The sequence below is a fragment of the Pelodiscus sinensis genome, chromosome 2 (genome assembly GCF_052426305.1).
Source record: "Pelodiscus sinensis isolate ZL-2025 chromosome 2, ASM5242630v1, whole genome shotgun sequence".
NCBI classification, from domain to species: Eukaryota; Metazoa; Chordata; order Testudines; family Trionychidae; genus Pelodiscus; species Pelodiscus sinensis.
The window spans coordinates 264642035-264669839 of record NC_143053.1 but is presented as its reverse complement, the minus strand read 5'-3'; the positions used below and the strand labels follow the sequence as shown (position 1 = coordinate 264669839).

Below are 27805 nucleotides of genomic sequence, written 5' to 3'. Positions count from 1 at the left end.
CGCCCCCTCCCCCGATCTGCCCCAGCCAGCCCTGCTTCCCATCCCCCCCCTTCCTCCCGGCCAGCCCTGCTCCCCTCCCGGCCGGTCCCCCCCCCTCCCCGCCCATCAAGTACGTCCGGTATTTTTTCTGAAGCTACCTGGTACCCCAAAGAGCGGTGTGGAACCCGGCAAGTCTGAGCTTGTCCTTGGGGTGGGGATGGGGTAACAGGCTCCCCTCCCTGTCTCTCTGTGTGTGGGGGGATAACAAGACCCCCCCCCCACAGTGCATGTAGGGTGGATAACAGGACCCCTTCCTTCCCCCCCAGTGTGTGTGTGGGGATAACAGGACCCCCTCTCTCCCTCCCCGCAGTGTGTGTGTGTGGGGGGGGGATAACAGGACCCCCTCTCTCCCTCCCCGCAGTGTGTGTGTGTGGGGGGGGGGATAACAGGACCCCCTCTCTCCCTCCCCGCAGTGTGTGTGTGCGGGGGATAACAGGACTCCCTCTCTCCCTCCCCGCAGTGTGTGTGTGTGTGAGGGGGGGATAACAGGACCCCCTCTCTCCCTCCCCGCAGTGTGTGTGTGTGTGAGGGGGGGATAACAGGACCCCCTCTCTCCCTCCCCGCAGTGTGTGTGTGTGTGGGGGGGATAACAGGACTCCCTCTCTCCCTCCCCGCAGTGTGTGTGTGGGGGGGATAACAGGACTCCCTCTCTCCCTCCCCGCAGTGTGTGTGTGTGTGAGGGGGGGATAACAGGACCCCCTCTCTCCCTCCCCGCAGTGTGTGTGTGGGGGGGATAACAGGACTCCCTCTCTCCCTCCCCGCAGTGTGTGTGCGTGTGGGGGGGGGGAGATAAAAGGACCCCCTCTCTCCCTCCCCGCAGTGTGTGTGTGTGTGGGGGGGATAACAGGACTCCCTCTCTCCCTCCCCGCAGTGTGTGTGTGTGGGGGGGGGAGATAAAAGGACCCCCTCTCTCCCTCCCCGCAGTGTGTGTGTGTGTGGGGGGGGGGATAACAGGACTCCCTCTCTCCCTCCCCGCAGTGTGTGTGTGGGGGGGGGATAACAGGACCCCCTCCCTCCCCGCAGTGTGTGTGTGTGGGGAGGGGGGGGATAACAGGACTCACTCTCTCCCTCCCCGCTGTGTGTGTGTGTGTGAGGGGGGGATAACAGGACCCCCTCTCTCCCTCCCCGCAGTGTGTGTGTGGGGGGGATAACAGGACTCCCTCTCTCCCTCCCCGCAGTGTGTGTGTGGGGGAGGGATAAAAGGACCCCCTCTCTCCCTCCCCGCAGTGTGTGTGTGGGGGGGATAACAGGACTCCCTCTCTCCCTCCCCGCAGTGTGTGTGTGTGTGGGGGGGGGGGATAACAGGACTCCCTCTCTCCCTCCCCGCAGTGTGTGTGTGGGGGAGGGATAAAAGGACCCCCTCTCTCCCTCCCCGCAGTGTGTGTGTGGGGGGGGGGGATAACAGGACTCCCTCTCTCCCTCCCCGCAGTGTGTGTGTGTGTGTGGGGGGGGGATAACAGGACCCCCTCTCTCCCTCCCCGCAGTGTGTGTGTGTGTGGGGGGGATAACAGGACCCCCTCTCTCCCTCCCCGCAGTGTGTGTGTGTGTGGGGGGGGATAACAGGACTCCCTCTCTCCCTCCCCGCAGTGTGTGTGTGTGTGGGGGGGGGATAACAGGACTCACTCTCTCCCTCCCAACAGTGTGTGTGTGTGGGGGGGGGATAACAGGACCCTCTCTCTCCCTCCCAACAGTGTGTGTGTGTTGGGGGGGGGATAACAGGACTCCTTCGCTCCCTCCCCGCAGTGTGTGTGTGTGTGTGGGGGGGGGGATAATGTGACCCCGTCCGGGCACGGGAGTGAACGCGGCTCCCCCCGCGGAGAGGGAGGGGCTGGCAATTACCGAGCAATTAGCATGCCCGACCCTCCGCGCTAATCAGGCTGGGCGGGGCCCGCCGCCTCCAGCAATCAGGGCCCGGCTCGAGGGGGCAATCAGCGCCAATTAGCCGGAGTGAGGCCGCGGGGCAGCCGCTGGCTTGGCCTCGCCGGGGAGCCGCCCTCGGGGGCCCGGCCGGGAGCGCGTCGAGTCCCGCTGGCAGCGGCTGCCTACGGGACACACACCCTGGCGCTGGCCTCCGGCTGCGCCCCGACTCTCAACCTGCCCCCCCGCGTCCTGCCCGGCCCCCCATCACCCTGCCCCCCCTCTCCCCAGCGTCCCGTCACCCTGCCCCCCGCCCCCCAGCGTCCCGCCCGGCCCCCCGTCACCCTGCCCCCCCTCTCCCCAGCGTCCCGTCACCCTGCCCCCCCGCCCCCCAGCGTCCCGCCCGGCCCCCCGTCACCCTGCCCCCCTTTCCCCAGCGTCCCGCCCGGCCCCCCGTCACCCTGCCCCCCCTCTCCCCAGCGTCCCGCCCGGCCCCCCGCCACCCTGCCCCCCCCCGCTCCCCAGCGTCCCGCCCGGCCCCCCGTCACCCTGCCCCCCCCGCTCCCCAGCGTCCCCCCCGGCCCCCCGTCACCCTGCCCCCCCGCCCCCCAGCGTCCCGCCCGGCCCCCCGTCACCCTGCCCCCCCTGCTCCCCAGCGTCCCGCCCGGCCCCCCAGAGTCCTGCCCGACCCCCCAACACCCTGCCCCCCCTGCTCCCCAGCGTCCTGCCCGGCCCCCCATCACCCTGCCCCCCGCTCCCCAGAGTCCTGCCCGGACCCCCATCACCCTGCCCCCTCGCTCCCCAGCGTCCTGCCCGACCCCCCATCACCCTGCCCCCCCCGCTCCCCAGCGTCCTGCCCGGCCCCCCATCACCTTGCCCCCAATCACCCTGCCCCCCTCGCTCCCCAACATCCTGCCCGGCCCCGGCCCCAGCCCCCCAGCATCCTACCCCCCAACCCGCTATCATCCCGCCCCAGCCCTTCACCTGCCTCCCACCTCCTCCCCCGGCCCCCGCACCATTCTCCCCCCAGCCCCTTCCCCAGGTCCTCACCTGCCCCGGACCCCTCCCTGGAGCCCCAGCATCCTGCCCCCAGGCCCTCACTTACACCCTCTATCCCCCCCGCCCATCCATTACCCGGCCCCGCCTGCATGCCCCAGGATCCCGGCACCGGCCAGCGACCCCCGCCCCGCCGGGCCCAAGCGCCGCGGAGAGGTTGACAAGCGGCGGGGCCAAAGCATCTGTCTGGGCGCGCCGCCCCGTCCCGGCCCACAAAAGCGCCCTTGTGCGGCTCCCTTGTGCTCCGGCCTCAGTAATTACCGATCATCAATCAGCGTTAATCACAGCTGATTAGGCGGGAGGGGGCGGCGCCTTCCCAGGCCGGGCGCGCCAGGGGCCGGGCCCTGCCCCCCAGCGGCTAAGGGGGAACTCAGGCGTGGCGTGAGGAAGATGGATGAGTCCGGAGGGCGACACCCCGCCCCCGCCCCCTCCCCCCGCGCTGAGCCCGGCTGCGGGGAGCCTGCGAGGCGCCGCCACTCCAGTCCTCGAAGGCAGCGGGCAGGCAGCGCTGCTGGGGCGCGGGGCTAGCGGGCAGCGCAGCGCAGCGCAGCGCAGCGCAGGGGAGCCCGCCAGGCGCTGCGCGCCCCGCGCCCGGGAGCCGCCGGGCGGCCCGGCAAGTTGGCGGCGGCTGCAGGCGCGGGGAGGCGGAGGCCGGTCAGCCCCGGCGGCGCCCCGCGCCCGCCCGCCATGCAGAGACCCAGCGGCCAAGGGGCCGCCTTCTCCATCGACTCGCTGATCGGGACCCCGCCGCCGCGCTCCGGCCACCTGCTCTACACCGGCTACCCCATGTTCATGCCCTACCGGCCGCTGGTGCTGCCCCCCGCGCCCCTGCAGTCCGGCCTGCCCCCGCTCGCCCCGCTCGCCTCCTTCGCCGGCCGCCTCACCAACACCTTCTGCGCCAGCCTGGGCCAGGCGGTTCCCTCCATGGTGGCGCTCACCACGGCGCTGCCCGGCTTCAGCGAGCCCCCCGACGGCTTCTACCCGGCGCAGGAGCTGCCGGCTGCGCGCCCCAACGCGGAGCCCGCCTGCAGGCGCAGCGCCGAGAGCCTGGAGGCGGACGAGCTGCCCCCGGCCCGGGACAAGGGCCCCCCAGAGCCGCCGCTGCACTTCCCGGACCCCTTCCCCGGCCTGGCAGGTAAGAGACGTTCGGGGGCGCCCATCCCTCGCCCGCGGCTGTCGGCAGAGCAGTCACCGTGGCCCGGGCTGGGTCCCGGGGAGGGGGAAGCCGGGGCTGGAGGGTCCCGTGGGGGCTGGAGGAGCGAGGGGCGGACCGGCGGCTCCGGGGCTACCCTGGGGCGGGGAGGCAGGAGGGCTTGTGCGGCGGGAGTTAGGGGGCTAGGGAGACAGGGGAGCATTCGGGGAGGCGCTGGGAAGGGGCGGGCGGGCTTGGAGTGGGGACGAAGGTCCGGAAGCGGCTCGGGTCGGAGCCTGGGGGAGAGGAGCAGGTGGGGAAGGGGAAGCGGGGTTGGAGAGTAAAGAGGGCGAGGAGCAGGGGCTGGAGGGAGGGGCGGGGTGTGGCGGGGCAGAGGACCCGGGGTGGGGGGCGCACAGATGCTGCAGTCGGGGCGCTGGGGACTAGAGCGCTTCTATCGCACCGAGTCACAGTTTGGTTCAATGCCCCTGCCCCCGCCCCCACGGTACAAATTGTCCCAGCTTCCCTGGAGGGGGCAGAGGGAAAGTGACGACGGGGGGTGGGATCGCTCAACGGGCAGGGCTAAGGGAGGCTGCAGGGGACGGGTTGGGGGGTGAAGGCGCGGCAGGGGGAGCCGGGCAGGGCGTGGGGCTTTCGGGGAAGTGACAGGGAGAATGGAGCCAGTTTTGGGGGGGGGGGGTGAGTGGGGCTGGGGGGGCAGAGTCGCGGGGCTGCAGGTGGAGCCGGGTTTGGTTTGGGTGCTTCGGGGGGGCTGGGTGCAGCCGCGAGGCGTGGGGCGGGAGACCGGGAGGGAGATGGCGGGGGCTGCAGAGCCAGGTAATCGTGGGAGGCCGCCGTTGGGGCAGGAATGTGGTTCCCGGCGGCGGCCCCTCCAGCTGTGCGTGGAGCCGGAGTCCCCTGTGACCGCAGCCCGGCGGGGGACTGTCGGCTCCCGGACTCCCAGCCCCGGCCGGGTGCGCAGGGGAGTCTCTCTCGCGCGCTCCCGCCCCGCCCCGCCCGAGCTCCACACCAGCGGCCCGGGGCGCAGGAGTGGCCGCTGCGTGGGGAGCCGAGAGCGGCGGCCTGGGCGGACCTCCGGCTGCGGAGGAAGCGGGTGAGCGCTCCTCCCCTCGCGGGTCCCGGGCCGGCTCGGGCATCCAGCGCCGGGCTTGAGGGGACTTGTACGTGTGCGCGCCACGCGCAGGCGGCGCGGGTTCGGGGGAGCGGTCGGGGGAGGCTGCCCCCCAAAGCGCGGCGGGTCTGCGCGCTGGGGGTGTCCGGCGAGGGCGGATGCGGGGCGCGCAGGTAGCGGTGCCGGCAAAGGGGGGGTCTCCAGCCCGGGCAGTGGGCGCGCGGGGGCGGGTCGGACGGGCAGGGGTGTCCGGCGCTTGCTGAGCGATCCGCGCCCCGCCGTGCTGGCTTCCCTGGCCGCGGCGCTGTCCCAGGTGCTGGCGCCCGGCCGCTGGGCTCCCGGCGTGACCCGCTATCGCAGACGGCGACCCCAGCCCCCGTGTCCGTGGAGCAGCCCCCGGAGCGTGTGGGGAAGGGGGTGTCTCCAGCTGACGAGCCTCCGCGCCTCTGAAGCCCGGGGACCCCCGAAAGCTGCAGCTACTTCTGGCCAGACGCGCCCGGCCGCATCTCTGGCTCCCCAGTATGGGCGGGGGGCGGGAGGGAGTGTGTACAGGGGCTCCCCCGTTGGGCTGAACAGGCCCGGTCCCCCCAATCGCTTCTCCTCGCCCCCCCCCCCGGAGTAGCGCCTGGGGTGGCGCCAGACCCTGTCCCCGGTCACTGGCCCGTCCCTGGGGCCCTGGCCGCCCGCCTGCGAGTACCGGCCCTTTGCGGAGCCGCTTCTTGGCTTGGCATGGCCCTACGCGCATCCCCCCCCCCCCCCCCCCCCGCCAGTCCTGCCCTTCTCCGGCCTCTGCTCGGGACCCGCCCCGCCCCCACCCGCCCGGAGTTCCCCGAGTCCTGTGCGCAAATGCCAAACCCGTCCTGCGGCCGCGGCACCGGCCTCTCCTGCGCGACGCCCAAAGGGCCCCGATCCCCTCGGCAGCCGGGCGGGACCGGGCGGCAGCACGTAGCATCGACCCGGCACGTTGGGCAAAGCCGGGCGGCGGGGGGGGATCCACAGACCCGGCCCCTCCCGCTCGAGTCACACCGGGAGACAGACTCGCGCCAGCGCCCAGCCCCTGACGCGCCCCCGCTGCGCCCCGCGGCCCCGCTCCGCTCCGGGCGCCACCTCCCCCCTCGCGGCTGCTGAGCGCTCGGCCACTCTGTGCGCGGCAGCCAGCGGCGCCCGCCTGCCAGGGGCTGCGGGCTCAAGGGACGGGACGGGACGGGGCGAGGCCTCGGTGCCCCGCCCCGCTATGTCCCGGGAAGTGGCTCTGTGCGCCCTGTCCCCCGTGCGCTGCCCACGGCCCGGCTCCCGGGATCCTGGCAGGCGCCTTGTGCTAGTCCTCGACCCTGCCTGCGAATCCGGTCGGAGGCCCCGCGACTCCCGCTCCCTGGGCGCCGGACTGTCCTGCTTTGGCGACTTGTTGCGCTTGCTCTGCCGCCCCAGCACCGCTGGACTCCCGCAATCGGGAGCCCCCTGGACTGTCAGCCGGGCCCTGCGCGACAGAGCCGGCGCGGATCGGCCGTTTCCTTGGGAAGGAGCAGCCGGGGGAGGGGAGGGCGGTTTTCAGGCACAGGGAGGGGGGAGACAGACTGTCCCCTGGGCCGCCGAGGACGGGACAAGAAGCAAAGGGCTCAGCCGGGATCAGTGGCCTGGGGAGGCTGTGGACCCTCCCTCCCTGGGGGTATTGAAGGGCCGGTCGGACACACCTGCCAGGGATGACGGTGCTGGGCCCTGGGGTGGGCAGGGCCTGGCTGGATTCGCAGGTCTCTGCCCGGCCTAGGATTCTGACACCGGGTTCAAGTGGTGCCGGTGACGTGCTCCTGGCGGTCTCCCGGGTCCCTGCTTTAAACGGCCGATTCCGGAGGAGAGTTGTGCGGCTGCCTGTCCCGGGAGAGTCTCCGGAAAGTCTGTTCGCCAGGCTTTGTGCGCGCCGCGCGCCTTCTGACCCGGGGCCTTGGCGCTTTTGAAATGGTCAGTTCGCTTCGGCCTCTGCTGCTGCCTGGAGCCGGGCCGGGCCTGCGCGGGACCCCCGGCGTTCTCAGGACGAGAGATCGCGTCTCCGGCTTGCTTAACTGCCCGGTGGATTCCCAGGGAGCCGGGGCCCCGTTCTGCTTGCTTCTAAGGGCCGTGCCAAAGCCCAGTTGGGTTTCTACCTGGACGGGTCTCTGGCCCCATGGCTGGGCTGCCTTTGGCCAAGAGGGACCCCGCTCTGGCTCCCTGGGGGGCAAGGGATGGGCCAGCGGTGAGGCTGCACGTTGGCCCCTCTAGCTGCCACGCCTGAGTTCCCCCTTAGCCGCTGGGGGGCAGGTTTACGGGGATTTCAGCCTCCGCTGCCCTGTTGGCTTCCTCTTTGCTCCCGGCTCCCTTTGTTCCGCAGCCCCTTGGCTCACGGGCCTCTCATTGTGCCGGCTTCTCTGTAGCCTCCCTGCCCTGGCGGGGATGTTCCTGCCTCTGCAACTGACCCGGGGCCTTCCTGAACAGCTGCTTCATTCTCCTGCAACCCCCCGTCAGCGCGGCGTTGCGGGGCCCTGCCTCCGCCAGGCGCAGAGCCAAGAGCAGCACAGCCCCTCCCCTGCGTCTGGGCTCAGCGCCTACGCGCTGGGACTGCAGGCGGCCCGGAGCAGCGCCGGGTGCCACTGTCCCCTGCTGCCTTCGGGCCTGGCCCGCGGAAAGCACCGGCCCACGCTGTGTCTCTAACCACTGTGCCACGCTGCCTCTGCCCAGGGCGAGGGCAGCTGGCGCCCGGTTGAACCAGCTGTTTCCTGTGTGGCTGGTGCCCACGTCCCCTGTGCCAGGCCTCTCACCAGTGGGGGTGTGAGCCCCGCGAGGTGCTGCAGGGGGGATGAGCGGAGGTGCTGGGGTGGCGCCGGCCCCCTGAGCGCAGTGACAGCCTTGGCACCAGCCAGCCGGCTTTTAGCTCCCACCCGAAGCTGCCGAGGCCCCCGCTTTGATTCAGCCCATCCCAGCAGCTGCCTGCTCCGGTCGGTGGGCTTTCTCCTGGCCGGGAACTGTCCCATAGCGGTCACAAGCCGATGCGATGGGGCAGTGCCAGCCGCCTGCCGAAGGGCAGAGTTAAGGGTGGAAAGGAATAGCCCGTAGAGAGCCAGAGCCCCTCTCTCCGTCCAAGCCTCGGGGTTAAGATTCCACGAACAGCTGCACCCTGGTCTCCCTCCCCTCCCCCCACACCGGCCAGACCGCTCTCCAGAGCACGGGTGGGGCGGTTTCACTTTCGCAGTGACCGGGCACGTGTCCTGGGGCAGGTTGTCTGGCGTGTGCTCGTTGAGGTACAGGGGTCCAGTGCCCACAATGAATGGGGCAGAAGACACGTGGCCGGGGGAGGCCTTAGTCCCGCTATCCACCGCGGACGAGAGTAAGATGTGGGCCGGCCTGTAGCATGCCGAAGCCCGGGCCGGGCGGAGCGGGAGTGGGGGCCGCCTGGCCCGGGCCGTGCGGAGCGGGAGGCGGGGGCCGCCTGGCCCGGGCCGTGCGGAGCGGGAGGCGGGGGCCGCCTGGCCCGGGCCGTGCGGAGCGGGAGGTGGGGGCCGCCTGGCCCGGGCCGTGCGGAGCGGGAGGTGGGGGCCGCCTGGCCCGGAGCGGGAGGTGGGGGCCGCCTGGCCGGGCCGTGCGGAGCGGGAGGCGGGGGCCGCCTGGCCCGGGCCGTGCGGAGCGGGAGGCGGGGGCCGCCTGGCCCGGGCCGGGCGGAGCGGGAGGCGGGGGCCGCCTGGCCCGGGCCGTGCGGAGCGGGAGTGGGGGCCGCCTGGCCCGGGCCGTGCGGAGCGGGAGTGGGGGCCGCCTGGCCCGGGCCGTGCGGAGCGGGAGGTGGGGGCCGCCTGGCCGGGCTGTGCGGAGCGGGAGGCGGGGGCCGCCTGGCCCGGGCCGTGCGGAGCGGGAGTGGGGGCCGCCTGGCCCGGGCCGTGCGGAGCGGGAGGTGGGGGCCGCCTGGCCCGGGCCGGGCGGAGCGGGAGGCGGGGGCCGCCTGGCCCGGGCCGGGCGGAGCGGGAGGCGGGGGCCGCCTGGCCGGGCTGTGCGGAGCGGGAGGTGGGGGCCGCCTGGCCCGGGCCGTACGCAGGGCTGTGGATTGCTGGGGGGGGGGGGGTTGTGACGACACTTCAGGGAGCCCCCGTCTGCAGCCAGGTGCGACTCGCAGGCAGTAGAATCGGGGGTTTATTTGCGTCTCAGAGATGCAGCGCAGCGCTCTCTCTATGTTGACATAGGAGCCAGTGCAGACAGCCTTAAACTTCGGGGGGGGGGGTCACAGGGCCCTGAACCCCCCTGTCCTGGACTTAGTCTGCTCCCTTCGTGTTTCCCTCCATCAAGACTGCCCAGCCCCCAGGCCTGCCCCCCAGCCAGGTGTTGGTCTCCCCCCCCTCCCTTTGTCTCCCCCCCACTTCCCCCCCCCGCCCCGAAGAGCCTTGTTCCCTGCCCAGACTGGGCCTAGGTGTCTGGGCCAATCCACATGTGGGTGAGTTGGTGGGAATTGCAGCCCAGCGCAGGGGACCCGGGTAAAAAGCAGACTATGGCCCAGTGAGTCAGTGGGAATCACACAGCCCAGCGCAGGGGGACCCGGGTACAGAGCAGACCCCCCCCCCCGGCCCAGTGAGTCCGTGGGAATCGCACAGCCCAGCGCAGGGGGACCCGGGTACAGAGCAGACCCCCCCCCCCCCATGGCCCAGTGAGTCCGTGGGAATCGCACAGCCCAGCGCAGGGGGACCCGGGTACAGAGCAGACCCCCCCCCCCCGGCCCAGTGAGTCCGTGGGAATCGCACAGCCCAGCGCAGGGGGACCCGGGTACAGAGCAGACCCCCCCCCCCCATGGCCCAGTGAGTCCGTGGGAATCGCACAGCCCAGCGCAGGGGACCCGGGCACAGAGCAGACCCCCCCCCCCCCCGGCCCAGTGAGTCCGTGGGAATCGCACAGCCCAGCGCAGGGGACCCGGGTACAGAGCAGACCCCCCCCCCCCCGGCCCAGTGAGTCCGTGGGAATCACACAGCCCAGCGCAGGGGGACCCGGATACAGAGCAGACCCCCCCCCCCATGGCCCAGTGAGTCCATGGGAATCGCACAGCCCAGCCCAGGGGGACCCGGGTACAGAGCAGACCCCCCCCCCCACTACGGCCCAGTGAGTCTGTGGGAATCGCACAGCCCAGCGCAGGGGACCCGGGTACAGAGCAGACCCCCCCCGGCCCAGTGAGTCCGTGGGAATCGCACAGCCCAGCCCAGGGGGACCCGGGTACAGAGCAGACCCCCCCCCCCCCGGCCCAGTGAGTCCGTGGGAATCGCACAGCCCAGCGCAGGGGACCCGGGTACAGAGCAGACCCCCCCCCCCATGGCCCAGTGAGTCCGTGGGAATCGCACAGCCCAGCGCAGGGGACCCGGGTACAGAGCAGACCCCCCCCCCCCCGGCCCAGTGAGTCCGTGGGAATCGCACAGCCCAGCGCAGGGGACCCGGGTACAGAGCAGACCCCCCCCCCCGGCCCAGTGAGTCCGTGGGAATTGCACAGCCCAGCGCAGGGGGACCCGGGTACAGAGCAGACCCCCCCCCCCGGCCCAGTGAGTCAGTGGGAATCGCACAGCCCAGCGCAGGGGGACCCGGGTACAGAGCAGACCCCCCCCCCCCCGGCCCAGTGAGTCAGTGGGAATCGCACAGCCCAGCGCAGGGGGACCCGGGTACAGAGCAGACCCCCCCCGGCCCAGTGAGTCAGTGGGAATCGCACAGCCCAGCCCAGGGGGACCCGGGTACAGAGCAGACCCCCCCCCCCACTACGGCCCAGTGAGTCAGTGGGAATTGCACAGCCCAGCGCAGGGGGACCCAGGTACAGAGCAGCCCCCCCTCCCACACTACGGCCCAGTGAGTCAGTGGGAATCGCACAGCCCAGCCCAGGGGGACCCAGGTGTGACGGCGCGTTGGGGGTCCCCCGTCTCCTGCACCCCGAAATGGCACAAACAGACTGCACCAGCCGGTGTAATAGAGGAAGTTTATTGCCTCTCCTGGGGTGTGTCTAGACTACATGCCTCCTTCGACGGAGGCATGTAGATTAGCCAGATCGGAAGAGGGAAATGAAGCCGCGATTAAAATAATCGCGGCTTCATTTAAATTTAAATGGCTGCCCCGCTCTGCCGATCAGCTGTTTGTCGGCAGATCGGGGCAGTCTGGACGCGACGTGCCGACAAAGAAGCCTTTCTTCATCGGCACAGGTAAGCCTCGTGAAACCAGGTTTACCTGTGCCGATGAAGAAAGGCTTCTTTGTCGGCGCGTCGCGTCCAGACTGCCCCGATCTGCCGACAAACAGCTGATCGGCAGATCGGGGCAGCCATTTAAATTTAAATGAAGCCGCGATTATTTTAATCGCGGCTTCATTTCCCTCTTCCGATCTGGCTAATCTACATGCCTCCGTCGAAGGAGGCATGTAGTCTAGACACACCCTTGGATACAGCACAGCATAGATGTAATCTGGTCACAGAGCTGGGCTGGGATGCCTCAGGCCCCCTTGAGATGGGGGAGACTGGGCCCCTAAACTCCAGTCCCTTTCCCTAGGCTGTCTCCTCCATGCTCCCGGACAGCCAGCAACCAACTAACTAACTTCCAGCCCTGCCCCCCAGCCAGGGCAGCATTCCACCTTCCTTTCTTCCTCTCCATGGGGGGTGTCTGGCCACTGGTTTGCATAGTGACTCATCCTGTTTTGCTGGGTCGTGGTCCCCACGGCAGCCAGTGGGGGTTACCCCAGAGCCAGCAGCATAGAAACCAGCCAGGTACCCCACTACGCCACAGTTCTCCCCCCTCCGAGAGCGAACTGAGCAGGGTCACTCCGCTCGTGACCTAGGGAAGTTCGGGTCCTCTGCGTGGGAACCCGCCCTGGGGACATGGGTGCTCCCCTTGACTTGGGCCTGGTGAGGCCCCACATGAGCTGGCTTCCCTCTGTCCACTCGCCGCCCCGCTCCAGGGCGACTGGCACAGGCCTGTCCTCGGGGGTCATACACACCCTTCCACTGGCCTTGATCTCTGGCCGGGGTCTCTCGGGCCGGGGCCATGAGCCCAGCGAGCCTTCTCTGGACAGCAAGGGCGGCTTCCATTCCCGATGTTCCATCCAGGGAGGACTTCCCCTCCCATAACTCTCTCAGCAAGCCCAGAGGGTCCTCTATCTGGGGTAGAGACCCCCAAGCCGCTTTCCTACTGTCTTGGGCCTTCCCGCCCCTCTGGCAGGAGTCACAGGACCGGCAGTACCGCTGCACGGCTGTAAAGATTCCCGGCCAATAGAAGTGCTGGAGCAGCCTCAGCCGGGTGCTCCGGATCCCCCGGTGGCCCCCAACGGGGACATCGTGGGCCAAATACAGCAGCTTGAGGCGATACTTTCGGGGGACGACCAGTTGCCGCTGGACCCTCCATGCCCTCGCCTTCCTGGGGGAAAGCCATTCCCGGAACAGGAGTCCACGCTCCCGCAGGAATCTCTCCTGGCCACCTCTCCCCCGGGGCTGAGCTGCCCGGAGGCCAGCCTGGTCCCTCAGCCTCTGCAAGGAGGGGTCTGCCTGCACCTCAGCCTGGAATTCAGCTGCTGAGGCAGGGATCGGGACCTGTCCCCCACCTCTGCCTAGGTCCGGAGTCCCAGCCTGGCTGGACCCCGTGTCCACTGGGATGGGACCCTGAGGCTGCTGCCAGGAGTCCTTCCCTGGACCCACGTTGTCAGCACCCCGCTGGCTCTGGGTGGTGACTAGAGCCCGCTGGGATTCATGGGGCCACTCCTCTAGGTCATTCCCCATCAGCACCTCGGTGGGCAAGTGCGGGTGCACCCCCACTTCCTTGACACCTTCCTTCGCCCCCCATTTCAGATGCACCGGGGCTACAGGCACCTTAAACGGGGACCCATCTATGCCCTTCAAGGTCAGCTGCGTGTGGGGTAGTATCCAGTCTGGGGCCAGTATATCAGATCGGGCCAGCGTCACCTCCGCCCCCGTGTCCCAGAAACCTCCTACCATTCTCTTCCTACCATCCACCTCCAGGGGTATGAGGCACTCACTCTGCAGGGGCCGTCCTGCCCCCACCCGGTACACGGAGAAATCCGCCTCCTGAGAATCAGACCTCCCAGGGGAGGTGCACTGAGCATCCTTCCCCTCTCTCTGAGCTGAGGTTTGCCTGCCAGCCCCTGCTTCTGGGGCAGCCTGCCCTTCCTCCCGCCCCAGCCAGTTAACCCTGGAAAGTCCCCGGTCCTGGGACCTGGTGCACTGAGTCCTCTTGTGGCCTTTTTGCCCACAGTGATGGCAAGTTAGGCTTTGGGCTGTCTCTGTCCAGGCCCTGGCTGGTTCTCTGGGGCACAGACGACCTGTTCCTTGGTCTCGCCCCATAGTTGACTCCCTCCGTCGCTCAACCGAGATCCGGTCTCTGCGCGATTCCCTTTCTCTCCGGGACTCCCGTTCACACCTGGACCGGCTCTCCGTGAACTCATCCGCCAGCCTCCCGGCCTCCTGGGGGTTCTCTGGTCTCCGGTCCTTGAGCCACAGCCTCAGTTTGGGTGGGCACGCTTCATAGAACTGTTCCATCATGACCAGCTTGAGCAGCTCCTCTGCGCTCTGGGCTCCGACTCCAGACACCCACTTGCGGCAGTATTGCGCCAGGCGGGGGGCCAGGTCCACATAGGTCTCCCGTGGCCCTTTCTGTACCCCCCGGAACCTCTTCCTGTACATCTCGGGGGTCAGCCCGAACTTGTGCAGCAGGGCCTCCTTGACTCGGTTGTAATCCCCTGGCTGTAGGTCCTCCAGCTGACTGAGCACTCCAGCCGCCTCCTGGCTCAGTGCGGGGACGAGCTCCTGCAGCCAGTCAGCTGGGGGAACCCGTTGCAGTCCACAGGCCCTCTCAAAGGCACTGAGGAACCCGTCTATGTCACCCATGTCCTTCAATTGGGCCACCATGGGCCTCTCCAAGCATCTGGCAGTCCTGGGACCTTGGGGCCCATCCGCATTTGGCGCAGCCGGTGCCCCGCCGGTTCTCCGCTCTGCCATGGCCAGCTCATGCTGCCGCTGCCTCTCTCGATCTTGGCGCTCCCTCTCTCGGTCCTCTACTTCCAATTCCTTGATCCGCAGCTGGATCTCCAGCCGCCGTAGCTCCGCTGGGCTGGCCCCTGCCCTAGATGGGTTATGACTTGCAGGCCTCCCGGGAGACGCTGTCTCATCTCTCCGTTGGGTTCCAGCACTCCTCCCCCTCTCTGAGCCTGACACACTCTCAGGGGGGGGTCTGGCTGCTTCCCCTGGGGACAAGATCCTGGCCCTGTGGCTGGTCATTCTCTTCCAGCTGGGCAATCAGCTGGGCCTTGGTTGCTTTCCGCACAGGCAAGCCCCTCTCTCTGCACAGCCCCACCAGCTCTGCCTTCAAGAGTCGGGCGTAGGCCATCTGCCCGCTGGTCCCCTTGGTGCAGACTCACCAGTCTAGTGCTGCAGCGCCCCACGATTCCCCGGAACCGCTTCGCTCTGCCTCAAGCATGCCTGGCTCCAGGGCTCTTGCTTCTACTGTGCCTTGTCGCTCGCCGCTGGAAGCTCCATCCACGGGGTGCAGTGCATCCCACTTCTGACACCAGTGTGATGGCGCGTTGGGGGTCCCCCGTCTCCTGCACCCCGAAATGGCACAAACAGACTGCACCAGCCAGTGTAATAGAGGAAGTTTATTGCCTCTCCTGGATACAGCACAGCATAGATGTAATCTGGTTACAGAGCTGGGCTGGGATGCCTCAGGCCCCCTTGAGATGGGGGAGACTGGGCCCCTAAACTCCAGTCCCTTTCCCTAGGCTCTCCTCCATGCTCCCAGACAGCCAGCAACCAACTAACTAACTTCCAGCCCTGCCCCCCAGCCAGGGCAGCATCCACCTTCCTTTGTTCCTCTCCATGGGGGGTGTCTGGTCACTGGTTTGCATAGTGACTCATCCTGTTTTGCTGGGTCGTGGTCCCCACGGCAGCCAGTGGGGGTTACCCCAGAGCCAGCAGCATAGAAACCAGCCAGGTACCCCCACTACACCACACCGGGTACAGAGCAGCCCCTCCTCCCCACTATAGCCCAGTGAGTCAGTGGGAATCGCACAGCCCAGCCCAGGGGGACCCGGGCACAGAGCAGCCCCCCCCCATGTCACAGGGGTAGGGGCTGCCCAGCGTGTAGCATGCTGAGGGCCATGTATTGCAGAGGGGAGGGAGGGATCTGGCCTGTGGGTTGCAGAGTGTGGTAGAGAATCGTAGAGCTGGAAGAGACCTCAGGAGGTCAAGTCCAGTCCCCTGCCCAGTCCCAACTCAATCAACCAAGCCAGGGCTGTGTCCAGCCGAGACTTAAACACCTCTAGGGACAGAGACTCCCCCCCTCTCTAGGGAACCCATTCCAGCACTTCCCACCCTCCTAGGGAAATAGTTTTTCCTAATATCCAACCTGGACCTCTCCCACCACAACTTGAGCCCATTGCTCCTTGTTCTGCATCTGTCACCACTGAGAACAGCCTCTCTCCAGCCTCTTTGGAACCTCCCTTCAGGAAGTTGAAGGCTGCTCTCAAATCCCCCCTCACTCTTCTCTTCTGCAGACTAAACAGACCCAACTCCCTCAGCCTCTCCTCATAAGTCATATGCTCCAGCCCCCTAATCATTTTGGTTGCCTCCGCTGGACCCTCTTCAATGCGGCCACATCCTTTTTGTAGTGGGGGGCCCCAGAAATGGACACAATACTCCAGATGTGGCCTCACCAACGCTGAATAAAGGGGAATAATGACATCTCTGGATCTGCTGGCAATGTTCCTCTTAATGCAACCTAATATGCCATTAGCCTTCCTGGCTACAAGGGCGCCCTGTTGACTCGTGACGTAGTGGGGGGTGTCTGCTCTGTGACCCGGGCCCCTGCGCGGTGATGGGAGATTCTCACTGACTCCCAAATGTGGATTAACCCGACACCCAGGCTCAGCCGCCCAGGAAGAGACAGAGGGAGGAAGGTGGAGACCAGCCCCTGGCTGGGGGGCAGGGCTGGAAGGGAGTTTTAGTTACTGGCTGGAATGATGGAGGAAGCAGCCTAAGCAAGGGGCTGGGATTTAGGGGCCCAGTCCCCCCATCTCCAGGGGGCGGAGGCATCCTAGGCCTGCCCTGGAACCAGATTACATCTGTGCTGGGCTGTACCCTGGAGAAGCAATAAACTCCCTGTTCTACTGGCTGGGGGAGTCTGTCCGTGCCATTACGGGGGTGCAGGAGACGGGGGACCCCCGACACGCCACTACAGTCATATCCAGCTTCTCATCCACTGTAACCCCCACGTCCTTTTCTGCAGAACTGCTACTTAGCCAGTTGGTCCCCAGCCTGTACCAATGCTTGGGATTCTCCTGTCCCACGGGCAGGACTCTGCACTTGTCCTTTTTGAACCTCATTAGATTTCTTTCGGCCCAATCCTCTAATCCGTCCAGGTCACTCTGGACCCTGTCCCTGCCCTCCAGCGTATCTACCTCTCCCCCCAGCTTAGTGTCATCCGCAAACTTGCTGAGGGTGCAATCCATCCCCTCCTCCAGGTCATTAATAAAGATATTGAACAAAACTGGTCCTAGACCCGAACCTTGGGGCACTCTGCTAGAAACTGACCCCCATCCTGACATCGAGCCGTTGATTGCTACTCGCTGGGCCCAGCCTTCTAGCCAGCTTTCTATCCATCTTACTGTCCATTTATCCAATCCACAATCCCTTAACCTGCTGGCAAGAATATTGTGGGAGACCGTATCAAAAGCCTTGCTAAAGTCAAGGTCTATCACATCCACTGACTTTCCCACGTCCACAGAGCCAGTTACCTCAGCATAGAAACTAATCAGATTGGTCAGGCACGACTTGCCCTTTGTGAATCCATGCTGACTATTCCTGATCACCTTCCCCTCTTCCAAGTGCTTCAGAATGGATTCCTTAAGGATCCCTCCGTGATTCTTCCAGGGACTGAGGTAAGGCTGACCGGTCTGTAGTTCCCTGGATCGTCCTCCTCCCCTTTATTGAAGATGGGCACTACCTTTGCCTTTCTCCAATCCTGCGGGACCTCTCCCGATCCCTGCACGGTGGGGCCGCCTCGCCTTGCTGCCAGGTAACCTGTGCGTTCTTGGCGAAGGAGAGCTTCCCCTCTGGAGCGGGTGGCTCACGTAGCTGGCGGTTCTGGCTACACGGACCTCATGAGACATTGAGGGGGCAGAGGCAGGCGGGCGGGGAAGGAGACTCGTGCCGAGGAGGGGGGAAAGTGGCAGGTCGTGGGTACTTTTGCTGTGGGCTCTCAGCCAGGTAATGGGGCTGTTGGGGGGAGGCGCTACAAGCAGTGGGTGACATGGTCGCTGTTCTGTGGGGTTGTTGGGGGGAGGTGCTACAAGCAGTGGGTGACATGGTCGCTGTTCTGTGGGGCTGTTGGGGGGGGGGCGCTACAAGCAGTGGGTGACATGACCACTGTTCTGTGGGGCTGTTGGGGGGCGCTACAAGCAGTGGGTGACATGGCCACTGTTCTGTGGGGCTGTTGGGGGGAGGCGCTACAAGCAGTGGGTGACATGACCACTGTTCTGTGGGGCTGTTGGGGGGAGGCACTACAAGCAGTGGGTGACATGGCCACTGTTCTGTGGGGCTGTTGGGGGGAGGCACTACAAGCAGTGGGTGACATGGTCGCTGTTCTGTGGGGCTGTTGGGGGGAGGTGCTACAAGCAGTGGGTGACATGGCCACTGTACTGTGGGGCTGTTGGGGGGGGCGCTACAAGCAGTGGGTGACATGACCACTGTTCTGTGGGGCTGTTGGGGGGCGCTACAAGCAGTGGGTGACATGGCCACTGTTCTGTGGGGCTGTTGGGGGGAGGCGCTACAAGCAGTGGGTGACATGGTCGCTGTTCTGTGGGGCTGTTGGGGGGAGGCGCTACAAGCAGTGGGTGACATGACCACTGTTCTGTGGGGCTGCTGGGGAAAGGCGCTACAAGCAGTGGGTGACATGACCACTGTTCTGTGGGGCTGTTGGGGGGAGGCGCTACAAGCAGTGGGTGACATGGCCACTGTTCTGTGGAGCTGTTGGGGGGAGGTGCTACAAGCAGTGGGTGACATGACCACTGTTCTGTGGGGCTGTTGGGGGGGCGCTACAAGCAGTGGGTGACATGGCCACTGTTCTGTGGGGCTGTTGGGGGGGCGCTACAAGCAGTGGGTGACATGACCACTGTTCTGTGGGGCTGTTGGGGGGGCGCTACAAGCAGTGGGTGACATGGTCACTGTTCTGTGGGGCTGTTGGGGGGCGCTACAAGCAGTGGGTGACATGACCACTGTCCTGTGGGGCTGTTGGGGGGCGCTACAAGCAGTGGGTGACATGACCACTGTTCTGTGGGGCTGTTGGGGGGAGGCGCTACAAGCAGTGGGTGACATGACCACTGTTCTGTGGGGCTATTGGGGGGGCGCTACAAGCAGTGGGTGACATGGTCGCTGTTCTGTGGGGCTGTTGGGGGGAGGCGCTACAAGCAGTGGGTGACATGGCCACTGTTCTGTGGGGTTGTTGGGGGGAGGCGCTACAAGCAGTGGTTGACATGGCCACTGTTCTGTGGGGCTGCTGGGGAAAGGCGCTACAAGCAGTGGGTGACATGGTCGCTGTTCTGTGGGGCTGTTGGGGGGCGCTACAAGCAGTGGGTGACATGACCACTGTTCTGTGGGGCTATTGGGGGGGCGCTACAAGCAGTGGGTGACATGGCCACTGTTCTGTGGGGTTGTTGGGGGGAGGCGCTACAAGCAGTGGGTGACATGACCACTGTTCTGTGGGGCTATTGGGGGGGCGCTACAAGCAGTGGGTGACATGGTCGCTGTTCTGTGGGGCTGCTGGGGAAAGGCGCTACAAGCAGTGGGTGACATGGTCGCTGTTCTGTGGGGCTGTTGGGGGGGGCGCTACAAGCAGTGGGTGACATGACCACTGTTCTGTGGGGCTATTGGGGGGGCGCTACAAGCAGTGGGTGACATGGTCGCTGTTCTGTGGGGCTGTTGGGGGGAGGCGCTACAAGCAGTGGGTGACATGACCACTGTTCTGTGGGGCTGTTCGGGGGCGCTACAAGCAGTGGGTGACATGGCCACTGTTCTGTGGGGTTGTTGGGGGGAGGCGCTACAAGCAGTGGGTGACATGGTCGCTGTTCTGTGGGGCTGTTGGGGGGGGCGCTACAAGCAGTGGGTGACATGACCGCTGTTCTGTGGGGCTGTTGGGGGGAGGCGCTACAAGCAGTGGGTGACATGACCACTGTTCTGTGGGGCTGTTGGGGGGAGGCGCTACAAGCAGTGGGTGACATGGCCACTGTTCTGTGGGGCTGTTGGGGGGAGGCGCTACAAGCAGTGGGTGACATGGTCGCTGTTCTGTGGGGCTGTTGGGGAAAGGCGCTACAAGCAGTGGGTGACATGGCCACTGTTCTGTGGGGCTGTTGGGGGGAGGTGCTACAAGCAGTGGGTGACATGACCACTGTTCTGTGGGGCTGCTGGGGAAAGGCGCTACAAGCAGTGGGTGACATGACCACTGTTCTGTGGGGCTGTTGGGGGGAGGCGCTACAAGCAGTGGGTGACATGGCCACTGTTCTGTGGGGCTGTTGGGGGGGGCGCTACAAGCAGTGGGTGACATGACCGCTGTTCTGTGGGGCTGTTGGGGGGAGGCGCTACAAGCAGTGTGTGACATGGCCACTGTTCTGTGGGGCTGTTGGGGGGGGGGGCGCTACAAGCAGTGGGTGACATGGCCACTGTTCTGTGGGGCTGTTGGGGGGCGCTACAAGCAGTGGGTGACATGACCACTGTTCTGTGGGGCTGTTGGGGGGGCGCTACAAGCAATGGGTGACATGACCACTGTTCTGTGGGGCTGTTGGGGGGGCGCTACAAGCAGTGGGTGACATGACCACTGTTCTGTGGGGCTGTTGGGGGGAGGCGCTACAAGCAGTGGGTGACATGGTCGCTGTTCTGTGGGGCTGTTGGGGGGGCGCGACAAGCAGTGGGTGACATGGTCGCTGTTCTGTGGGGCTGTTGGGGGGCGCTACAAGCAGTGGGTGACGTGACTGGGTGTAACCCCCCCCCCAGGCAGATTTGAACCTGGGTCCTTTGGAGCTGAGTGGAGGAGCTGCTACCCTCTGAGCTCAAAGCCAGCTGGCTCCCAGCCCAGGCTGTAGAGGTCTCTTCTTAGCTGTTGCTGTGGTCTAGGTGCCACCATGCAGGACAGTGAACCACACTGGGTGTGGGGGTGTGACGGCGCGTTGGGGTTTTCCCGTTTCTTGCCCCCCGCAGTGGCACGAACAGACTCCACCAGCCAGTAGAACAGAGGGAGTTTATTGCTTCTCCAGGAAACAGCCCAGCACAGATGTCATCTGATTCCAGGGCCAGGCCCAGGATGCCTCAGCCCCCCTTGAGCTGGGGGAGACTGGGCCCCTAAATTCCAGCCCCTTTCCCTAGGCTGTCTCCTCCATGCTCCCAGACAGAAACTAAACTAACTCCCTTCCAGCCCTGCCTCCAGCCAGGGCTCCACTCCCCTTCTTCCCATTGTTCTGCTCCCTGGGAGGTAACTCGTCAGACAGGTTCCGAGCCCCCTTGCATAATGACTCATCCCCTGCCCTGCTGGGCCGTGCTGCAGCCAGTGGAGGTCACTCACAACCCACTGCCCAGCATAGCAACCAGCAAGGTACCCCCCACTACGTCACAGGGGGTTACACTGGCAGTTTGGTGGGCCCTGGCAGTGGGGAATGGGCTAGCCCCACTGACTGTGTCGGGGGGTTGCGTGTGGGTTGAGTGGCTCCTACCCCCATCCACAGGGTGTTGCTGAATCGCTGCCCTGGCACCGCGCGCCCGGCCGCAGGCTGCACGCCGGAGCTCGGCCGTACTCGTGGGGCATGGGAATATCCCAGGCTTCATTTGCATCTTGCCGGGCGCCACCATTTTTAAATCCCCTCTAGTGCGGACTCCGTGCCCGCGGCTACACACGGCACGGAGTAGGTAGTTCGAATTAGGCTTTCTAATTCTAACTACCGTTACACCTCGTTCCTCGTTCGAACTAGGGTGGTAGTGTAGACATACCCTCACACACCCCAGTGTTCCCTGTGCCCCCCAGCCCCCTCACACAGGGGAGAGGTTATAACCCATCCCCCACCTCCCCTCAGACACCCCAGTGTTCCCTGTGCCCCCCAGCCCCCTCACACAGGGGAGAGGTTATAACCCATCCCCCACCTCCCCTCAGACACCCCAGTGCTCCCTGTGCCCCCCAGCCCCCTCACACAGGGGAGAGGTTATAACCCATCCCCCACCTCCCCTCAGACACCCCAGTGCTCCCTGTGCCCCCCCAGCCCCCTCACACAGGGGAGAGGTTATAACCCATCCCCCACCTCCCCTCAGACACCCCAGTGCTCCCTGTGCCCCCCAGCCCCCTCACACAGGGGAGAGGTTATAACCCATCCCCCACCTCCCCTCAGACACCCCAGTGCTCCCTGTGCCCCCCAGCCCCCCTTACACAGGGGAGAGGTTATAACCCATCCCCCACCTCCCCTCAGACACCCCAGTGCTCCCTGTGCCCCCCAGCCCCCCTTACACAGGGGAGAGGTTATAACCCATCCCCCACCTCCCCTCAGACACCCCAGTGCTCCCTGTGCCCCCCCAGCCCCCCTCACACAGGGGAGAGGTTATAACCCATCCCCCACCTCCCCTCAGACACCCCAGTGCTCCCTGTGCCCCCCAGCCCCCCTTACACAGGGGAGAGGTTATAACCCATCCCCCACCTCCCCTCAGACACCCCAGTGCTCCCTGTGCCCCCCAGCCCCCTCACACAGGGGAGAGGTTATAACCCATCCCCCACCTCCGAATAGGTTCTCCTAGTCCCAAGGGACCAGCCCCAGCCCCAGCGCGATTTCTACCTCCACTCTCACGCAAAGAGCCCGCTGGGCCGGTCCTTAGCATCTGCACTTTTACAGGTTCTTGATAAAAGAAAGGGAAGTTGAGGATGAAGTGACAGACCCCAGTTGCAAAGCTGGTAGCAGAGATGGACTAATCCGCTGGCTTAGACCGCGGCTCCGGCACGCCCCCGCTGCTGGGACGGGCCACTAGTCCTTTCAGGGGCCAGCTCGTAGCCTGATGACAGAGCCCCTGTCTGAGCCGTGTGCGGGAATCCCACGGCGCTCGGGTGGAGTGTGGAGTCCCGTGGGCCTGTCTCCTATCCAGGCAGGCTCAGTTCTTGGTGGGTGGAGCCAGGGCCCATGTTGCGGCTCGAGGGTTTGCAGGAGAGTCCGGGCACCTGCCCCACGCTGACCGTGTCTCACTGGGCCGATCAGCGCTCGAGCGCGTCGTGGGGGTCCTGTGGCTCCCTGTCACTGGGGGGTGAAGCCCCGGCAGGACAAGCCAGTCAGGGCTGGTGCACGTGGCTCTGGGACACCCTGCGTGTCTAGGGCTCCGTCTGCGCCGCTTGCTCTCTGTAGCATGGTACTGTCCAGCTCATTCCCAGGCTGCTTCTGTCCGCCCCCCACCCACAATGGAATGGGTCCGCACCCGCTTCCCGCTGAGCGGCAGGGCCGGAGCCACGCTGGGGCGGGGACAGGGTGGCGAAGGGTGGTGCTCTTTCCTTGCCCCCGTGGGGCTGGCTCCAGGCGCTGCCACACCCCACCTCCAGATCTGCTGGGTCTCGCCCCCAGGGAACTGCCCTGTGGCTAATGCTGGCTGGGTGCCTCCTGGAACTTCAGCCAGGCTGCCGGGGCTGGGGCAGAGTATGCCCAGCCGCCCCACTGCAGCCGTGGGCAGAGCTGTGAGGCCATAGGCGCTGCAGTGACTCCATGGGGAAAGAGAGTGTCCCTGCCCCCCGAGCGCACTCACTGCAGACCCCCCACTCCAAGCAGGTTCATTGGGCGAGCCCCCCAGCAGCTGAGTCTGGGCTGGAGCCTGGCGACTTCTGGGCAGATGCAAGGGTGGGAATCAAACTCAGCAATTGTCCCTCATCTTTCCCTCCTCCCGGCTGGGCGGGCGGGGGAGCCAGCGACGGAGCCAAGTGCGGACAAGGTACTGTTGTCTTCACTGGGGAGAACACGGGGGGTCCCTTGCCCTCGGGGCCCCTGGGCAGGTGAGCTCTGAGCTGGGGGTGCCCTCAGGATTTCTAGCAGGCCCCCCACGCTCGCTGGCCCCCTGTCCCGGAGCCTGGCTAACACTCTCTCTCGGCTGCAGATGGCAAGGCCTACAGCTCGGACGAGGAGAAGCTGGAGGTGAAGTCGGCCGCAACGCCCAGCAGTGAGCGGGAAGAAGAGAGCTCGGCGCCAGACAGCGAGGACGAGAGCTTCCTGGACGGCAGCAGCGCCGGCTGCCTGGGGCCCAAGGCCAAGCCCAAGGGCAGCTCCGGGGGCGAGCAGGCGCCCCCCGGCTCCAACCCAGGGAAGAGCCGCCGGAGGCGCACGGCCTTCACCAGCGAGCAGCTGCTGGAGCTGGAGAAGGAGTTCCACTGCAAGAAGTACCTGAGCCTGACGGAGCGCTCGCAGATCGCCCACGCCCTCAAGCTCAGCGAGGTGCAGGTCAAGATCTGGTTCCAGAACCGCCGCGCCAAGTGGAAACGCATCAAAGCCGGCAACGTCAACAACCGCTCCGGCGAGCCCGTCCGCAACCCCAAGATCGTGGTGCCCATCCCAGTGCATGTCAACAGGTTCGCCGTGCGCAGCCAGCACCAGCAGCTGGAGCAGGGCAGCCGGCCCTAGCCCGCTCCGGCGCCGCTCAGAATGCCCCGGGCCCCTGGCTGCCCGCTCCGGCGCCGCTCAGAACCTCTGTGGGGGGAGAGCTCCCTGGGCCCCTGGCTGCCCATTCTGGTGCCGCTCGGAATGCCCTGGGCCCCTGGCTGCCCGCTCCGGCACCACCCGGAATGCCCCGGGCCCCTGGCTGCCCGCCCCGGGCCCCTGGCTGCCCGCTCCGGCACCGCTCGGAATGCCCCGGGCCCCTGGCTGCCCGCTCCGGCGCCGCTCGGAATGCCCTGGGCCCCTGGCTGCCCGCTCCGGGACTGCTCGGAATGCCCCGGGTCCCTGGCTGCCCGCTCCGGCACCACCCGGAATGCCCCGGGCCCCTGGCTGCCTGCCCCGGGCCCCTGGCTGCCCGCTCCGGCACCGCTCGGAATGCCCCGGGCCCCTGGCTGCCCGCTCCGGCGCCGCTCGGAATGCCCCGGGCCCCTGGCTGCCCGCTCCGGCACCACTCGGAATGCCCCAGGCCCCTGGCTGCCTACTACAGGCTCCGTGGATGGTGCAGGGGCTTGCCATGCATGGACCAGGCGGGTACTGGACTGGCCCAAGACCTCGCTTCAGGTGCTGCAGCAAAGGGAGACGCCCAGGGAAGACCCTTGTGCTGTGGGGGCGTTTTAACGGTTTGTGCTCCAGCCGCTGCTCACAGCCCCCTCTGTAAATATCCCTTATTTATTCTGTGTAAAGTCTGTACATAGGGACGCGGTGTGTCCGCCCACTGGTCGGGGGAGAGCAGGAAGGGATCTGGCTGGCGCTGGGCTCGGCTCGTACCCAACCTAGGGCTGCTGGGTGCAGAGCTCACTCTGGGGTCTCCGGGCCCCTCCTCCCGGCAGCGGGGTGGGGTGCCCATGTGCTCTCTCCCTGTGCGTGAGTGTCGCTGTGACTGGCTGCATCTGTGCCCTGCCATGTATAGTCGTGAGCTCAATAAATTATTTTCTATGAAAGGAAACGCGGCTCTTCCCTGCCCGGAGCGCCGGGGCCCTGCGGGAATCGGGTCTTGGCCAAGCCCGTGCGCTGGCAGTGCCCCATGGGACCCCGGCAGGGCCGTGTGCAAGGGGCTCGGCCTGGGCCGGTCTCAGCTGTGTGCGCAGCCGTAGGCCAAGAGCACGGCCTGGCTATTTCTCATGGGATGTGGGGCTGAGGCCAGTGCAGGTGCTGTGAAGCGGGTGGGTGGCTGTGGGGGGCAATAGACAGGCCACATACCCCGGGCCACCAGATCCGAGGGGCCTTGAATGCATCTCGGCACGAGGTCTCTGGAAACGGGGTCCCTGTTCACCCGCACCAGGTTCCCAAGGGCCATGCTGGATCCTGTCCCTGCCACAGTTAAATGGGGGGGAGGTGGGGACAGTTCTGGGGCAGCTCAATGGTCCCCAAAGGGGTTGGGCCACGCACTGGCGATTGCTTGCCAAAGGGGCTGGTCCAGGTGGAACCCGCCAAGGGTGGAGTCCTGGGACCCTGCTAGGCAGGCAGCTCGCCGGTCAGCCTGGGGGCTACCCCGCTACAGCGGCCTGGGACTGTTCCAGGACCCTGCTAGGCAGGCAGCTCGCCGGTCAGCCTGGGGGCTACCCCGCTACAGCGGCCTGGGACTGTTCCGGGACCCTGCTAGGCAGGCAGCTCGCCAGTCAGCCTGGGGGCTACCCCTCTACAGCGGCCTGGGACCGTTCCGGGACCCTGCTAGGCAGGCAGCTCGCCGGTCAGCCTGGGGGCTACCCCGCTACAGCGGCCTGGGACCGTTCTGGGACCCTGCTAGGCAGGCAGGCAGCTCGCCGGTCAGCCTGGGGGCTACCCCGCTACAGCGGCCTGGGACCGTTCTGGGACCCTGCTAGGCAGGCAGCTCGCCGGTCAGCCTGGGGGCTACCCCGCTACAGCGGCCTGGGACCGTTCCGGGACCCTGCTAGGCAGGCAGCTCGCCGGTCAGCCTGGGGGCTACCCCGCTACAGCGGCCTGGGACTGTTCCAGGACCCTGCTAGGCAGGCAGCTCGCCGGTCAGCCTGGGGGCTACCCCGCTACAGCGGCCTGGGACCGTTCCGGGACCCTGCTAGGCAGGCAGCTCGCCGGTCAGCCTGGGGGCTACCCCGCTACAGCGGCCTGGGACCGTTCCGGGACCCTGCTAGGCAGGCAGGCAGCTCGCCAGTCAGCCTGGGGGCTACCCCGCTACGGCGGCCTGGGACCGTTCCGGGACCCTGCTAGGCAGGCAGCTCGCCGGTCAGCCTGGGGGCTACCCCGCTACAGCGGCCTGGGACCGTTCCGGGACCCTGCTAGGCAGGCAGCTCGCCGGTCAGCCTGGGGGCTACCCCGCTACAGCGGCCTGGGACCGTTCCGGGACCCTGCTAGGCAGGCAGCTCGCCAGTCAGCCTGGGGGCTACCCCGCTACAGCGGCCTGGGACTGTTCCGGGACCCTGCTAGGCAGGCAGCTCGCCGGTCAGCCTGGGGGCTACCCCGCTACAGCGGCCTGGGACCGTTCCGGGACCCTGCTAGGCAGGCAGCTCGCCGGTCAGCCTGGGGGCTACCCCGCTACAGCGGCCTGGGACCGTTCCGGGACCCTGCTAGGCAGGCAGCTCGCCAGTCAGCCTGGGGGCTACCCCGCTACAGCGGCCTGGGACCGTTCCGGGACCCTGCTAGGCAGGCAGCTCGCCGGTCAGCCTGGGGGCTACCCCGCTACAGCGGCCTGGGACCGTTCCGGGACCCTGCTAGGCAGGCAGCTCGCCGGTCAGCCTGGGGGCTACCCCGCTACAGCGGCCTGGGACCGTTCCGGGACCCTGCTAGGCAGGCAGCTCGCCGGTCAGCCTGGGGGCTACCCCGCTACAGCGGCCTGGGACCGTTCCGGGACCCTGCTAGGCAGGCAGGCAGCTCGCCGGTCAGCCTGGGGGCTACCCCGCTACAGCGGCCTGGGACCGTTCCGGGACCCTGCTAGGCAGGCAGCTCGCCGGTCAGCCTGGGGGCTACCCCGCTACAGCGGCCTGGGACCGTTCCGGGACCCTGCTAGGCAGGCAGCTCGCCGGTCAGCCTGGGGGCTACCCCGCTACAGTGGCCTGGGACCGTTCCGGGACCCTGCTAGGCAGGCAGCTCGCCGGTCAGCCTGGGGGCTACCCCGCTACAGCGGCCTGGGACCGTTCCGGGACCCTGCTAGGCAGGCAGCTCGCCGGTCAGCCTGGGGGCTACCCCGCTACAGCGGCCTGGGACCGTTCCGGGACCCTGCTAGGCAGGCAGCTCGCCAGTCAGCCTGGGGGCTACCCCGCTACAGTGGCCTGGGACCGTTCCGGGACCCTGCTAGGCAGGCAGCTCGCCGGTCAGCCTGGGGGCTACCCCGCTACGGCGGCCTGGGACCGTTCCGGGACCCTGCTAGGCAGGCAGCTCGCCAGTCAGCCTGGGGGCTACCCCGCTACAGCGGCCTGGGACTGTTCCGGGACCCTGCCAGGCAGGCAGCTCGCCAGTCAGCCTGGGGGCTACCCCGCTACAGCGGCCTGGGACCGTTCCGGGACCCTGCTAGGCAGGCAGCTCGCCGGTCAGCCTGGGGGCTACCCCGCTACAGGGGCCTGGGACTGTTCCGGGACCCTGCTAGGCAGGCAGCTCGCCGGTCAGCCTGGGGGCTACCCCGCTACAGCGGCCTGGGACCGTTCCGGGACCCTGCTAGGCAGGCAGCTCGCCAGTCAGCCTGGGGGCTACCCCTCTACAGCGGCCTGGGACCGTTCCGGGACCCTGCTAGGCAGGCAGCTCACCGGTCAGCCTGGGGGCTACCCCGCTACAGCGGCCTGGGACTGTTCCGAGACCCTGCTAGGCAGGCAGCTCGCCAGTCAGCCTGGGGGCTACCCCTCTACAGCGGCCTGGGACCGTTCCGGGACCCTGCTAGGCAGGCAGCTCGCCGGTCAGCCTGGGGGCTACCCCGCTACAGCGGCCTGGGACCGTTCCG

At 67.1% G+C, this 27805-nt stretch overlaps 1 protein-coding gene across 1 annotated transcript; it reads left to right on the top strand.

Annotated features, from left to right (window-relative positions):
• The first annotated feature begins 3234 nt into the window (after positions 1-3234).
• On the top strand, positions 3235-24854 carry GBX1 (gastrulation brain homeobox 1). Its single transcript, XM_075917560.2, has 2 exons — positions 3235-4087; positions 23345-24854. Exons 1-2 carry the CDS (start codon positions 3640-3642, stop codon positions 23863-23865), a joined length of 969 nt encoding a protein of 322 aa, XP_075773675.2. The 5' UTR covers positions 3235-3639; the 3' UTR covers positions 23866-24854.
• The last annotated feature ends 2951 nt before the right edge of the window (positions 24855-27805 follow it).

Bases quoted from the DNA above. Each gene is read 5' to 3' on its own strand.
- GBX1 (XM_075917560.2), top strand. From the start codon at position 3,640: ATGCAGAGACCCAGCGGCCAAGGGGCCGCCTTCTCCATCGACTCGCTG. The intron at 4,088-23,344 runs GTAAGAGACGTT...TCTCGGCTGCAG, and splicing joins CCCCTTCCCCGGCCTGGCAG to ATGGCAAGGCCTACAGCTCG.